This window comes from Dicentrarchus labrax, unplaced genomic scaffold, assembly GCF_905237075.1.
Source record: "Dicentrarchus labrax unplaced genomic scaffold, dlabrax2021, whole genome shotgun sequence".
Taxonomy (NCBI): Eukaryota; Metazoa; Chordata; class Actinopteri; family Moronidae; genus Dicentrarchus; species Dicentrarchus labrax.
In genome coordinates this window covers 37,048,775-37,065,175 of record NW_026136719.1, presented here as the reverse complement: position 1 = coordinate 37,065,175, position 16,401 = coordinate 37,048,775, and the positions used below count along the sequence as shown (strand labels likewise).

General features: G+C 42.1%; 1 protein-coding gene and 1 long non-coding RNA gene across 2 annotated transcripts; one reads left to right on the top strand and one right to left on the bottom strand.

Moving 5' to 3' along the window:
• Positions 1-267: 267 nt before the first annotated feature.
• LOC127351270 (uncharacterized) lies at positions 268-9,186 on the top strand. Its single transcript, XR_007880826.1, has 2 exons — positions 268-703; positions 8,662-9,186. It is a non-coding gene; the product is annotated as an uncharacterized LOC127351270 (long non-coding RNA).
• serinc1 (serine incorporator 1) lies at positions 2,669-16,088 on the bottom strand. Its single transcript, XM_051378582.1, has 10 exons — positions 15,927-16,088; positions 14,476-14,637; positions 13,374-13,567; positions 13,044-13,123; positions 12,463-12,600; positions 10,889-11,058; positions 10,348-10,438; positions 5,461-5,602; positions 5,093-5,317; positions 2,669-3,813 (listed from the first exon to the last, which is right to left on the bottom strand). The coding sequence occupies exons 1-10, from the start codon at positions 15,963-15,965 to the stop codon at positions 3,675-3,677; spliced, it is 1,380 nt and encodes a 459-aa protein (XP_051234542.1). The 5' UTR covers positions 15,966-16,088; the 3' UTR covers positions 2,669-3,674.
• Between the last annotated feature and the right edge of the window lie 313 nt (positions 16,089-16,401).

The window sequence follows — 16,401 nt, the reverse complement described above, 5'->3', positions numbered from 1 at the left end:
CTTACCGTTAAGGAGTTAAGGGCCCAGTCTCCATTAATCTTGCATAGTTCTTTAGCTCACCTTCTCGTTACTAATTAGGCTATTCTACATCTATTCCTTATCCTTTACCTTATTTTCCTATTTTCTATCTTCGTTTATTATTACACTCACACTCCCCCCTGTTGCGTTGTCTACAACGCAACACAATTTATTAATTTATTCACAATTCTCTCCTGTACTAGCTTCTCTGCACTGGCTCCCTGTAAAATGTAGAATAGAAAAAGCTCTTCATGGTCAGGCCCCTTCATATCTTAAAGAGCTCATAGTACCCTATTACCCCTCTAGAACACTACGTTCTCTGAATGCTGGGCTACTTGTGGTTCCTATAGTCTCTAAAAGTAGAACAGGAGCCAGAGCCTTCAGTTACCAAGCTCCTCTCCTGTGGAACCAGCTTCCAGTTGTGGTTCGGGAGGCAGACACCCTCACCACATTCAAGAGTAGGCTTAAGACATTCCTCTTTGATAAAGCTTATAGTTAGGGCTGGATCAGGTGAGTCCTGAACCATCCCTTAGTTATGCTGCTATAGGCCTAGACTATCGGGGGATTTCCCATGGTGCACTGAGCTACTCTCTTCCTCTCTCTTTCTGCACTCATTCATGTCCCATTAATGCATGTTACTAACTTCACTTCTTCCCCGGAGTTCTTGTGCTTTCTCATCTTGCAGGTTCTTATCGATCCTGGTGGAGCCTCCTGCCATGGTCCTGCTAGATTGCCATTGCCAATACTGTTGTTGCGTTGCACCTGTCTGTCTGTCTGTCGGTCTGTCTCTCTCTCTCTCTCTGTGTGTCTCTCTCTGTCTCTGTCTCTCTCTTTCACCCCAACTGGTCGAGGCAGACGACCACCCACCTAGAGCCGAAGGATCTGTCCTAGGTTTCTGCCTTTTAACAGGCAGTTTTTCCTTGCCCTTGTCGCCAAGTGCTTGCTCATGGTGGTACTGTTGGGTCTCTGTAAATAATGTTATAAAGAGTTCGGTCTAGACCTGCTCTATTTGAAAAGTGTCCTGAGATAACTTCTGTTATGAATTGGCGCTATACAAATAAAATTGAATTGTATTTAACTAATTCAGTTCAATATGTAGCCCATTTCATAATGAAAATCCCCTGTTTGAGTAATTGTTTGGTATGCATTGTCAAAACCTTCTAAGTGCAGCACGGTCCAGCCACATAGTATAATTTTTCAATTCAATTCAATTTTATTTGTATAGCGCCAATTCATAACAGAAGTTATCTTAGGACACTTTTCAAATAGAGCAGGTCTAGACCGAACTCGTTATAACATTTACAGAGACCCAACAGTACCACCATGAGCAAGCACTTGGCGACGGGGGCAAGGAAAAACTGCCTGTTAAAAGGCAGAAACCTAGGACAGACCCTTCAGCTCTAGGTGGGAGGTCGTCTGCCTCGACCAGTTGGGGTGAGAGAGAGAGAGAGAGAGAGAGAGAGAGACAGACAGACAGACAGATAGGTGCACAGCAACAACAGTAGCAACAACTACACTAATAGTAATGGTAAATGGTAAATAGACCTGTACTTGTATAGCGCCTTTCTAGTCTTCCGACCACTCAAAGCGCTTTTACACTACGTGCCACATTCACCCTTTCACACACATTCACTCAGTGATGGCAAAGCCCATCGAACAGAAACTAACATTCATACACATTCACACACCGATGCACGGCATCAGTATCTTGCTCAACTTCGACATGTGGCACCAGGAGCCGGGGATCAAACCCACAGCCTTCCGATTAAGGAATGACCCGCTCTGCCTCTGAGCCACAGCCCCCTAGTAGTGACTGATGATGATGAACATGAAGAAGAAGATGATGACGACCACGGGGGATGATGGGGGACAATAAGCAGTGACAATAGTAATAATAGTAACTGTAGTAATAACAATATTATTAATAATAATAACAACAATATCAGTGATATTATATGGTCAAGCAGGACCATGGCAGGAGACTCCACCAGGATCCATGAGAACCTGCAAGACGAGAAAGCACAAGAAGAAGTGAAGTTAGTAACATGCATTAATGGAACATGAATGAGTGCAGAAAGAGAGAGGAAGACAGGAGCTCAGTGCACCATGGGAAATCCCCCTATAGTCTAGGCCTATAACAGCATAACTAAGGGATGGTTCAGGACTCACCTGATCCAGCCCTAACTATAAGCTTTATCAAAGAGGAATGTCTTAAGCCTACTCTTGAATGTGGAGAGGGTGTCTGCCTCCTGAACCACAACTGGAAGCTGGTTCCACAGGAGAGGAGCTTGGTAACTGAAGGCTCTGGCTCCTGTTCTACTTTTAGAGACTATAGGAACCACAAGTAGCCCAGCATTCAGAGAACGCATTGTTCTAGAGGGGTAATAGGGTGCTATGAGCTCTTTAAGATATGTACTTATTTAAACTACTTTTGATTTTAATTTTAGAGTGAATTTCAATTGCTATGCTAGGACCTGAAGATAAGTTGTTACACCAGATAAGGAGAAATGAAATAATAAGAATAAGAAAAACTGGGAGAGTGCAGGGTCTTCACACCCAAATATTAATGTTATGACCAACTTGTTTCAGTCAGCTGAAACTATAGGCCTCACACACACGTCCCCGGAACAGAGGCAACAAACAAACCAGGTTGACTTTTTTTCTCTCAGTTTTATTAAACGAGTTACAATGTACTTTTACATGTCAAGAGGAAAAATCATTAGAATAAAAGCACAAGTGACACAATCAAACAAATGTATAGCCACAATATTTCTGCCAATTAAGTAAACTACATGCTAATGCTAAACACTACCAAATAACTTATCTAGAGGTTTTCAAACAATCAATTTTACATTTGAAGTCAAAAATCAACACAAATCAGAAGCAACAAAAACAGGAATGCCTTTGTTGTGTATGTGCTCGGGAGTGTAAACACACAACTGCTAGAGCTCTATCACATGACAGCAGTTAATACCACACACACAGAGACACACACTCACTGCTATGCAGCACTGCTCATGCCTGGTGATGGTACTAGTTAGTCAACAACAATGAGTTGCTCTACTGCTCTCAGTGCCACAGCTGGAGTCCTGCTCACACACAACCCAACAGCACCATCACAGCAGCTTCTCCTTTATTCTACATGTAACAGAATTACCATATGTAATACTACAGTCAACTGATGTTGCCCACAGGGGGCAAGATCAAAAAAATCATCATCCTCACAAAAGCTTCAGATACAGCTACTGTTAATGTCACATCAAGTTTTAAAAGAAAAGCATGCAGCTCTGTCTTTATAGGAAGAAAAGAAAAACATCCACTAAGAATACACAGGATATTTACTATGGCAACAGCATGGGGAACCACTACAACAGGCTGCTGAGGATTCACAATGACAGTACACCAGAGGAGACGAGGCTGCAGTCAGAGCTGGGACAGGACACATTTTAACAGCCATGTTGGCTCTCTATTCATGGATTACACAGACAAGCCAAAGTCACCAAACAAAACAGTCCTGAAACATTCCAGTCAGTCTGAGCACAGCCTTAGCCCCTCCAGGATGGACATCTACCTACTGCTTTACCGACTTTGCTGAAACAGAACACAGGTGAGGCAGAGCATGAATGTGTGTATGAGCTGAGGGATGACATGCATTTTCAGTCAAAGTCTCTGTTGACCAGGACCAGCGGAGCCACCAGTGTCCACACATAGAGGGCGATACAGATCCAGCTGGAGGAGATCTTCACCCACACAGATGGCCACTTGCTGGTCATGGCCTCATAGTTGGAGTCAGGGCTGCAGAGAAAGCATATAGCGGAGAAACGCATCAGCTGACAGATTTATACTCTGCTGCTATCAGTCTGGACAAGTGCAATACTGTAAAAATGTATTAAAAACAGAAAGATAAAAGCTCACTAAAGTAGAAATATGAATGACAGTAGATTATATAAACATGAGTCTCAAGCCCATCTGCATATAAGTGGCCATATATTTTAATTTCAGTTCATGTCAGGCTTTCAGCCAGAAATTGAACTAAAATCTTTGGCAATCATTAATAAGTGTGTTCAGCCACCAGATAGCATTAAAGCCATTCTCTGAACTCTTTGTACAATTTTAATAATTGTCCAGAGGAAAGGTTGATTGAAAATGCCCTTCGACAGTGTAATTTACCCCAAATGACTTAATATATATATATTTTTTTCTCTTGGTAAGATATCCATCTCCACCATGGAGTAAAATGGAATTTAATTTGTTCCACTTACAACATTGAAAAAATACATGGAAAAAGATCAACAGGAAAACACACACATACATACCCTGAATAATTTACACTGGAAATACTTTCTACTACATAAATGCTCATTACTGTTCTGTGCAGTCTCCAATAATCAGTATACAGCTTTTCTTTTAGTCCAGACGATATTTTAAAATAATAAAACTCACTGTATACGCTGCAAATGTATTTTGCATCATATCTCCTAATCTAAATATGATAACACAGAACAGGTGATGTCTACCACTATGCGGTCAAGTGATTAGACTTCTGATTTATTTCAGAAAAAATGTAAATCTAAAATGTGCACATTGTGGCATTTGTTGTGGCTCAAAAACATCCATATCATCCATAGAAAAGAGTTTATCTTGCACCAGAGCATCTACAGATTAATGTCACACCCATATGTTATTAAGTGAATGAATCCTGTTTGTGTTATCTTCAGCGCCACCTTGACTGTTCTTGGTTGTTCTGAGTCCCACATTTACAAATGACGCAACAAATTATGATTGGCTGTACGCTGCGTATATGTGTATAGATTACCTCCACATACCAGGCAGAAATCTGCACTCTGCTGAGTACACTCTTCTGGTTTGCATTTGCAATACTGCCACAACTTAGGGCCAATTCAGACCAAATAAGGCAGTGCATTTAGGGGTGTCCATATATCACAAGTCCAAAGGGACAGACATCCAAAGCAACCAACAAACCCTTATATGAGGACCTCACATCCCTACTGGTATCACTCGATAAAGTGTGGCAGTACTGTGATGGAACCACTCTCTGCAGTGTGATGCCTACCTGTACCAGTTGGTGAGTGTCATCATGATATAGAGTGACGCCAAGAACAGCATGAAGTGGAAGAAAGAGTAGGAGTAGGTGACGCCATCCTTCTCATTGTCCACAGCTCTGTTGTGACCGCTGCCCTCCTCAAAGCCATCGCTCTGAGGCCCGTCCTCAATCAAAGCTGACTCATCGCTGGTTAGAGTCAGCTTGTTCACCTGGGCGTTGGACGAATTACGAATACTGGTGGACAGAAAGGAAGAGAGAGAACACAGAACAAGGTTTCTTATCAGACTCAGAAGAGTCACTTCAGGCTTCGGGTTGGTCATTCAATGATTTACAATTGTGAGTTTCTAACTGCACAGATCATTACAGGGTTTCCTCACCTGGAGTAGAGAACACACATGAGGAAAAGGACCAATCCCACAATCCCCTGGGCATCCCACCACTGAACCACATGGTCCTGACCAGCAGGACTGGTGCTGTTCAGCCCGATGATACCCAGAAGGCTTGGGTTACATTTCCTGTCTGGGGGACATGGGAAAAGAGAGCTGGTTTCAGTTCATGATTCAATTTTCAATTAAATTTTATTTGTATAGCGCCAATTCATAACAGAAGTTATCTCAGGACACTTTTCAAATAGAGCAGGTCTAGACCGAACTCCTTATAACATTTACAGAGACCCAACAGTACCACCATGAGCAAGACCTTGGCGCAAGGAAAGGAAAAACTGCCTGTTAAAAGGCAGAAACCTAGGACAGATCCTTCGGCTCTAGGTGGGTGGTCGTCTGTCTCGACCAGTTGGGGTGAGAGAGAGAGAGAGAGAGAGAGAGAGAGAGAGAGAGAGAGAGAGAGAGAGAGAGAGAGGGAGAGAGAGAGAGACACAGACAGACAGACAGACAGACAGTTGCACAGTATATATAATATAAAACAATAACAATAATATCAGTGATATTAGCAATGGCAGTCAAGCAGGACCATGGCAGGAGGCTCAACCAGGATCCATGAGAACCTGCGAGACGAGAAAGCAAAAGAACTCCGGGGAGGAAGTGAAGTTAGTAACATGCATTAATGGAACATGAATGAGTGCAGAAAGAGAGAGAGCGGAAGAGAGGAGCTCAGAGCACCATGGAAAATCCCCCGATAGTCTAGGCCTATAGCAGCATAACTAAGGGATGGTTCAGGACTCACCTGATCCAGCCCTAACTATAAGCTTTATCAAAGAGGAACGTCTTAAGCCTACTCTTGAATGTGGTCTGCCTCCCGAACCACAAATGGAAGCTGGTTCCACAGGAGAGGAGCTTGGTAACTGAAGGCTCTGGCTCCTGTTCTACTTTTAGAGACTATAGGAACCACAAGTAGCCCAGCATTCAGAGAACGTAGTGTTCTAGTGGGGTAATAGGGTACTATGAGCTCTTTAAGATATGAAGGGGTCCCACCATGAAGAGCTTTATAGGTGAGGAGGAGGATTTTAAATTCTATTCTACATTTTACAGGGAGCCAATGCAGAGAAGCTAGTACAGGAGAGATGTGATCTCTTTTTCTAGTTCCTGTCAGTACTCGTGCTGCAGCGTTCTGAATTAATTGGAGCGTTTTAATGGACTTATTGGGGCAACCTGATAATAAAGAGTTGCAGTAATCCAGCCTTGAAGTAACAAATGCATGGATTAGTTTTTCTGCATCTGTCTGTGATAGGATGTGTCTAATTTTTGTAATATTACGTAAATGAAAGAAGGCAGTCCTAGAGGTCTGCTTCATGTGGGAATTAAATGACAAATCCTGATCACTGATCACACTGATGTGTGTGCTGTATCCAACACAGAAGATTTGATCTTCTCCTGTGGCACAAAGAGCTCATGAGGAATAGGTGGGTATGAGCATCTAATATCATTTCCAGTTGAGTGCTTCGTTTTATGTTTGCTGCTCTAGCTCAACCCAGTTAAATATGTTTATATATTCAATACAGCGGATAATTACACACTACATATTTAAACATACACTAAATGGACTATACTTGTATAGCACCTTCCTAGTCTTTCGACCACTCAAAGCGGTGTACACTACATGCCACATTCACCCATTTAAACCCATCAAAACAATGAAGGCAAACACTCATCACAAACAAAAACTAACTCACTCGTCTGCATTCATACGAGCAATTTTGGGCTCAGGACACTTTTGACATATGGCACGAGGAGCCGGGGATCAAACCTCCAACCTTTGTGGACGACCGCTTAACCTTCTGAGCTATAGCCACCCCCCGAGTTCTGCTCAAGCACTCATAGCCCTCTCCTTTTAGTAACATTGTCCTTAATCCCAGAGTTGTTCCCAGAGCAGGTCGTCCACTAATCGGAAGGTTGTTGGTTCGATCCCCGGCTCCTGGTGCCACATGTCGAAGTATTCTTGAGCAAAATACTGAACCCCGAATTGCTCCCGATGCTGTGCATCAGTGTGTGAATGTGTATGAATGTTAGTTTCTGTTCGATGGACTTTGCCATCACTGAGTGAATGTGTGTGAAAGGGTGAATGTGGCATGTAGTGTAAAAGAGCTTTGAGTGGTCGGAAGACTAGAAAGGCGCTATACAAGTACAGGTCCATTTAGCATTTACGTTATTGAGTTCTGCTAGCTACAGTACTTAAGCTTAGCAGTTAGCCTGACCTGCAATTTTCTGATGTTAAACTCAGAAAAAACCGAAATTCTTGTTCTTGGCCCCAAAAACCTTAGAGACTCATTGTCTAAAGATATAGTCACTCTAGATGGCATTAACTTGGCCTCTAGCACCACTGTCAGGAATCTTGGAGTTATCTTTGATCAGGATTTGTCATTTAACTCCCACATAAAGCAGACCTCTAGGACTGCCTTCTTTCATTTACGTAATATTAGAAAAATTAGACACATCCTATCACAGACAGATGCAGAAAAACTAATCCATGCATTTGTTACTTCAAGGCTGGATTACTGCAACTCTTTATTATCAGGTTGCCCCAATAAGTCCATTAAAATGCTCCAATTAATTCAGAACGCTGCAGCACGAGTACTGACAGGAACTAGAAAAAGAGATCACATCTCTCCTGTACTAGCTTCTCTGCACTGGCTCCCTGTAAAATGTAGAATAGAATTTAAAATCCTCCTCCTCACCTATAAAGCTCTTCATGGTCAGGCCCCTTCATATCTTAAAGAGCTCATAGTACCCTATTACCCCACTAGAACACTACGTTCTCTGAATGCTGGGCTACTTGTGGTTCCTATAGTCTCTAAAAGTAGAACAGGAGCCAGAGCCTTCAGTTACCAAGCTCCTCTCCTGTGGAACCAGCTTCCAGTTGTGGTTCGGGAGGCAGACACCCTCACCACATTCAAGAGTAGGCTTAAGACATTCCTCTTTGATAAAGCTTATAGTTAGGGCTGGATCAGGTGAGTCCTGAACCATCCCTTAGTTATGCTGCTATAGGCCTAGACTATCGGGGGATTTCCCATGGTGCACTGAGCTACTCTCTTCCTCTCTCTTTCTGCACTCATTCATGTCCCTTTCATGCATGTTACTAACTCCACTTCTTCCCCGGAGTTCTTGTGCTTTCTCGTCTCGCAGGTTCTCATGGATCCTGGTGGAGCCTCCTGCCATGGTCCTGCTTGACTGCCATTGCCAATACTGTCTGTCTGTCTGTCTGTCTGTCTGTCTGTCTGTCTGTCTGTCTGTCTGTCTGTCTGTCTCTCTCTCTCTCTCTCTCTCTCTCTCTCTCTCTCTCTCTCTCTCTCTCTCTCTCTCTCTCTCTCTCTCTCTCTCTCACCCCAACTGGTCGAGACAGACGACCACCCACCTAGAGCCGGAGGATCTGTCCTAGGTTTCTGCCTTTTAACAGGCAGTTTTTCCTTGCCCTTGTCGCCAAGGTCTTGCTCATGGTGGTACTGTTGGGTCTCTGTAATTAATGTTAAAGAGTTCGGTCTAGACCTGCTCTATTTGAAAAGTGTCCTGAGATAACTTCTGTTATGAATTGGCGCTATACAAATAAAATTGAATTGAATTGAATTGAATTAGCCATGACTTTTCTCCCTCCCTCTGTTGCTTACCTCGGTGTCCAGTGTTTAGCTATTCCTCTGCCTCCTTTAGTGATAATGGTACATGTAATAAATAGAGTTTTTTTTCTCTGTACTGGATGCAGGCTTTTTTGATTGTTCGGTGTGCATATCCCTCTCTTTACAGCCAACTTGTGAACTTTCTGTCATCATCACCACCACGTGGTTGTAGTTAAAAGCTTGTTCCAACTCGCCCTACATTTATTTTTCAATCAATGAAAGTTACGTTGTGTCATTCCTGTCAGTCATGCAGTGACCCAGGCCCATGCGAGAACTCGCAAGACAGACTCAGTCTTTTTCCACAACCAATTAATAATTTTCCTTATCAACTTTAGAATATCCGTTGACAGCCCTAGTTGGCAGCAATTCAGTTCAATTCAATTTTATTTGTATAGCGCCAATTCATAACAGAAGTTATCTCAGGACACTTTACAAATAGAGCAGGTCTAGACCGAACTCCTTGTAACAGCATCAGGGCTCCGTTCATTCCTATGAAAGCTGCTCAGGGGAGCACTAAACCAAAAAATGGTTCAAAGACTACCACAATCTTCTGCATATGCTTTTGCATTGTGCAGCCCATACAGCAAGTGCATTAGCGAGATTTCCGCTGGCCAAGCCACAAACTTCTGGTTTAGCCCTCTGCTAACTTGAAGGAGGATAAAATTATGTAATCATGCTGACAATTCTGGACTTTCTCAATGATATTGGACTGAATGGATCAAATTCTGCCATTTCGTGAGGGTTCTGACACTGTATGTATCCACTGTTTTACAACAATGTAAGCTTATTGGAAAAAGTATTCTTGGGCCTCTGTGAGCCACACTCATTACACAGTTCGGCCTGTATGTGACATTGGCTTCCAAGACCGGCGTGCTTCCTGGGTGCTAGCGTCAGCCCTCCCACACACACCCACACACACCCACACACACCCACACACACACACACACACACACACACACACACACACACACACACACACACACACACACACACACACACACTTTCTTTACAGTAAGCAGGTTACTAAAGTGCATGTGCAACACCTTGTTTGATTCCCTGAGTAACCTGGTTTCTTGAGTGCATGTAACCTTAAACTTAATGTTTCAGAAGAAATAACAACTCACAGTACCAACAGAGTAACCAATAAACTGAACAGACTGCTGATGTAAAAGTTCTATTTATAGTATGAATGTTATCTTACCAGGCTCATTGGTCATGGCAGACCAGGTCAGGTACATGGTGTACAGGGTAACCAGTGAGGACTGCAATAGGCCAGACCTGGGCTGGGACTCCTTCACACAGAGAACAGCAGGTATTAGCAGGAGAATAAATCTAAGAACAAATCTTTCCCCAGCACTCCTCAATGACGATCCCATATTTTTTCCTCACACCTTTGTCATACACTCTATACACTCTTATCAGCAGACGAGTTTGCGTTCTGTCAATCTTGCAACAGCAGTACTGCACAACATAATTTCTAAAGTACCTTGTTGGGCCATGAAAGTACTAGACTAACACTGCAAGCTCAATGTGTACAAAAGTAACAGTCTACACCTTCAGGCCTTAAGACTGAAATATAAAAAAGTGGAAAGTCTCTTGGGTTTCTGTTAAGTACAATCCATAAATCAACATCAACTGAAAATCAGGAGAAATCCGGTGAGGAAATGCCTTGGCTTATTTCTCAAGCTCAGTCAGAGACAGCCCTGCTCAAACATGAATGTAAAAGGAGAACTGGTGTGAACCTGGATCTGAGGAAGAATGGATATGACGGAGGCCCCAATGCAGAGGAGCATGTTGATGCTGATGAAGACCTTGTTCTCAGTGCAACCATCAGAGTGGGTGTAGTAGACGTAGAACATAACCAGAGACACCAGAGACAACAAGTAGTTGAGCGTGGTGACTGACAGCAGAGCTGTGAACACACAACACAGCTTCATTACATATATAGTATCTTACAAAAGTGAGTACCCCCCCTCACATTTCTGCAAATATTTCATTATATCTTATCATGGGGCAACACTGAAGAAATGACACTTTGATACAATGTAAAGTAGTCAGTGTACAGCTTGTATAATAGTGTAAATTTACTGTCCCCTCAAAATAATTCAACACACAGCCATTAATGTCTAAACTGCTGGCAACAAAAGTGAGTACACCCCTAAGTGAAAATGTCCAAATTGTGCCCAATTAGCCATTTTCCCTCCCCGGTGTCATGTGACTCATTAGTGTTTCAAGGTCTCAGGTGTGAATGGGGAGAAGGTGTGTTAAATTTGGCGTTATCGCTCTCACTCTCTCTCATACTGTTCACTGGAAGTTCAACATGGCACCTCATGGCAAAGAACTCTCTGAGGATCTGAAAAAAAGAATTGTTGCTCTACATAAACATGGCCTAGGCTATAAGAAGATTGCCAACACCCTGAAACTGAGCTGCAGCACGGTGGCCAAGACCACACAGCGGTTTAACAGGACAGGTTCCACTCAGAACATCCCTTGGCATGGTCGACCAAAGAAGTTGAGTGCTTGTGCTCAGCGTCATATCCAGAGGTTGGCTTTGGAAAATAGACGTATGAGTGCTGCCAGCATTGCTGCAGAGGCTGAAGGGGTGTCAGTGCTCAGACCATACGCCACACACTGCATCAAATTGGTCTGCATGGCTGTCGTCCCAGAAGGAAACCTCTTCTAAAGATGATGCACAAGAAAGCCCGCAAACAGTCTGCTGAAGACAGTTAGTCTAAGGACATGGATTACTGGAACCATGTCCTTGGGTCTGATGAGACCAAGATAAACTTATTTGGTTCAGATGGTGTCAAGCAACCAGGTGAGGAGTACAAAGACAAGTGTGTCTTGCCTACAGTCAAGCATGGTGGTGGGAGTATTATTATATTATACATATTATATTTGCAGAAATGTGAGGGGGGTACTCACTTTTGTGAGATACTGTATATACAGGTTTATAGTATTTTTTTTACATTTTTTTATACTGGCTTACTAACTAAACACTATTAAACAGGCTGTGTATGGGTAGCATTTTACCTGAAAGCAGACATTCTGATTAGATATTTTATGTGTATGCATGAATGTATTATAGTGTTTTTAATTTCATTATCATCTTATCTACACACACACACACACACATACACACACACACACACAAAATAGCCTGTGATTCTTCATTACACATTTTCATTTACAGTGCTGATCAAAGTTAAAGAATTGTTTTATTGTTAATGGAATGGCCTCAAAACACACGTTGTAAATAACAGTGCTTTTAAAGTTGTTATTAATCAAGTTTTCATCCAATAACACTGTCACATACCTGCATACCAGCAGCGAGAATTTCCCTCTTCCATCTTCTCCACCCAGGATTCATTCCAGGAGTGGGCAAAGTCAATGAGTAACACGAGCTGGATGAGGATGAAGCAGAAGGCTCCAGCCATGCCAACATAGAACCACACTGTGGAACACATGGAGAGAGGTTCCTTTACTACATTATCTGCAGGTTTTTCTACAACTAGAAGAAATGGTAAACTGAATTAACTAAAGGACCAAATACAATTAGCTAATAAATATAAATTTATTAAAATTTAATTATAAATTATACATTTATAATAAAGCTAATAAAACCCTTTAAGAAGCCCTCTTTTAAAATGTCTCAAAACTCAAGGCTGTTTTTCTTTGTTGATGACATTTTGAGCAGCAATGATATATACATTCCATATGTTGTTTCCTTTTTAAAATGTAAACTTATAATTTCATTATAAAATCAGTGATAGTTTTTTTTTTTAATACAGACTAATCCCTGTAAGTATCCACAGTCTCAATCTACTGTCAGAGAGATACAGACACTTGCCAGCTAAGTTTTAGAGGAAAAAGACAACAATGGCCAAGAATAGTTACCAGTGGTGAAGGGACCGTCGGAGATGAAAAATGATCCAATAGTGATGGCAGCAGCTGCAGCAAACTTAAAGAACCAAAACCTGCAAGAGACAAAGAATGTAAAAACAGGGCTCCAGAGGGCTTTTAGAGAGAGACTGCCAAGATGGCAACAGCCATAGCCAACCACACTGGCTCTTTGGAAACTTATGGGTGATGTCATAGAGAGTAGGCCATTTTTAATTAGGCAGACTGAACCAACCCTAGTGATAAGTCCAGTAAAGTGTCAATAAAGCTTGAATTTATGTCTTGGCAGACAGAAGGTTGTGGATTGGCGGATGGACGCTAACTCACCCGTTGTGCAGTGCAGCTCGAGGGTCCTGGCTGCTTTTGACTTTGATCATGAGCAGAGAGAAAAGCAGGAAGAACATGGCCATGCCAAAGCAAACGCGGTAAACAGCCTTGTAGCCGACCAGAACGTCACAGTTCACGTGACCCTCCACACCAGGAAGAGACGTACCCATCCCTCCTTCACAGAAACCAGGAATCTACAGCAGCACACACAACAGAAGTTATGATGCTAGTTAACTAGCTAAATTCTTTCAAAACCCCAGAGTAAGTGTCTTGCTGATGATGAGTTTCGAATGCTTCAATGATAGACTACATCATTTCTAAAAACAAAAATAAATAAATACTGATACACAAATTTACGTGTAACATCTGCACCACCTCACACATTCTTCACAGCAAAAATGATTACCACCACATTTAGCAATAAAATAGTTAATAATTAAACCTACAGGATTCCAGCACTAAGGGTTCTTGGACACAACAGCAGTCACAATAATAATTCAGTAATTTGTTATACTGCATGTATACCAAATGGTGGTATACATTATGTGGTGCAGAGGTAGAGCAGGTCGTCCCCTCGTCGAAAGGTTGTTGGTTCGATCTCCCACCACATGTCAAAATATCCTTGAACAAGATACTGAATCCCGAATTGCTCCTGATGCTGTGCATTGGTGTGAGAATGTGTATGAATGAGTTAGTTTCTGTTCGATGGACTTTGCCATCACTGAGTGAATGTGTATGAAAAGGTGAATTTGGCACGTAGTGTAAAAGCACTTTGAGTGGTCGGAAGACTAGAAAGGTGCTATATAAGTACAGGTCCATTTACCATGTAAATGGACCTGTACTTATATAGCGATCACTCAATGCGCTGTACACTACATGCCACACTCAACCCATAAACACACATTCATACACTGATGCCAGTGGCTGCCATGCAAGCTGCCAACTGCTCACCAAAACTAAGCATTCATTAAACACACACAGTCATAGAGCAAATCGGGGATCGAACCACCAACCTCACTATTAGTAGATAACCCACTCTACCTCTGAGCCACAGCCGCCACTGCACCAATGTACAGTATGTTATGTGAGGTACCCAGCATACCTTCTTAAGCTGCCCCTCCATGCCAGGCATCAGCATAATACAGGCAACACCCACTCCCAGCAGCAGGAAGAAGGCATAGATGAGTCGGGTCACTGTGGAGTTGTTTCCACTAGGGCAGCATCGACACAGCAGACAGGGGGCGCTGCCGCACAGGCATGGGATCTGCATACACAAATGACTTAGTCATCACTCTTATTAGACAGATACTATGGGTAAATAGATGTGGTAAAAATACTAGTGCCGATAATTAATTGAAATATGATCAAAATCGCAATATGGCCAAGTGCAATATCCAAATTGCAGAAGCTGCATTATTTGAGGTAAAATGTGTGACATACAGCATTATAATGAAGTACTGCAGTGCTGTAGAGATGCCCCGACATACATGACTTGTTCTCCAAACCTGTTTGGTACAGATCCCAACAAATTTCATATCATGATTTTTTTTCTGTGAAAATTAAATGCAAAAATTACTATTCCCACTAACATCTGTCCAAATAATCACAATATGTTTCATCATATTGTGCAGCCCTAGTTACAATAAAAAGTCCTGCATTCAGAATGTTACGTAACAGAACCTAAATCGAATCAGAAAAATTTGGCTTAAAGCATTAAAAGTAAAAGTACTCAAAGCCGTAAAATGTCCCATGTGACTGTTATATGACTCATGCATTAATGTAACAGCAGGATCTTATTTATTTATGTTTTCCACATTAATAGATTAATCATCAAGTAACAAAAAATGTGTACTAACGTGCAGTACTTCAGTTGTTGTTGTTGTTGTTGTTGTTTTTAGCTGTATGTCTATTTCTATCTCGCTGTTAATTGTTCAAGGAACTGCAGGCTAATTCCTCGAATGTGATCATTAAAGCTGATTCTATTTATGAGCTCCGGAAGGAACCTGTGTCTGTCTGTCTGTCTGCACATGTCGCAATAGAACGCTGCCTGCTGACTGTCGCTCGTCTCTGTTTACATTTCTGCGGTGTCGCAACAGCAAACCTTACACCGGCCTGCTCTGATGACATCATCCACAACTGTGTGTTTATAATGTCTACAAACATATTAGCTCGTTGAAATGCTCTATCAGTTCCCGTTAATGCACCGTTAACGCTGATCTGCGCCATCAACAACAGGACCGAGCCTCTCGACATGTTAGCTCGCTAGCTAGTTATTTGGGTCAGCTAGCAGCTTCAAAACTAAGGCAGATATCACATTATAGTTCTACACTTTCCACAAGAGAATTCCAATTTTAACTACGATATTTTAATTGAGATTATAATAAGATAAACAGTGAATGTTAACTAGCAAGCTAACGTTATATTGTGTTTACACCACCGTGGCCTGCGGCTTTGTGTTATTGCGCAGTCATGAGCAATTGTGAAGTGGAAGCAGCTAATAACACAAACAACGCACACAATGTGTTCACTGTCCATATATAGTGTGTTACTTACCCAGCTCGCCATGGAGCACAACCCCAGAACAGCTCCCATGATGGCTGATGTTTATTCGTCTCTATTGTACCCTTTGATCAGATGGCTGTCGGTCTTCCAGAAGATGGATGATGCACTGTACTGACTTCTTCCTCTAATACAAGATCGGGGAGGGTAGATGAAGATACGCGTTATGCTGCCCTCCAGAGGATTGCTGCAGTATGCTCCTCCCACTCGCTCTTTCGCAAAGCTGCAGCTGGTAACTCCTATAAAAATTACTTTTTGTCATAATTGCTGAAGATGACATGAGACGGATCTTCTGTGGTCGCTCATCAGTGTTGGGCAGTTAGACATTACTCTTAATAATATTACAGTAATATTACTTTCCCCAGTAAGTAGTAATTACCATTAATTTTCAGTAATAATACTACAGTTATCCCCCCAAAAAGAACAGCCTTACCTTTGTTGTCACCCCCTACTGATTTTAAATCCAAAA

Bases quoted from the DNA above. Each gene is read 5' to 3' on its own strand.
- serinc1 (XM_051378582.1), bottom strand. From the start codon at position 15,965: ATGGGAGCTGTTCTGGGGTTGTGCTCCATGGCGAGCTGG. The intron at 13,568-14,475 runs GTATGCTGGGTA...GTGCTGCTGTAG, and splicing joins TGGAGGGGCAGCTTAAGAAG to ATTCCTGGTTTCTGTGAAGG. The intron at 13,124-13,373 runs GTGAGTTAGCGT...TGTCTCTTGCAG, and splicing joins CGAGCTGCACTGCACAACGG to GTTTTGGTTCTTTAAGTTTG.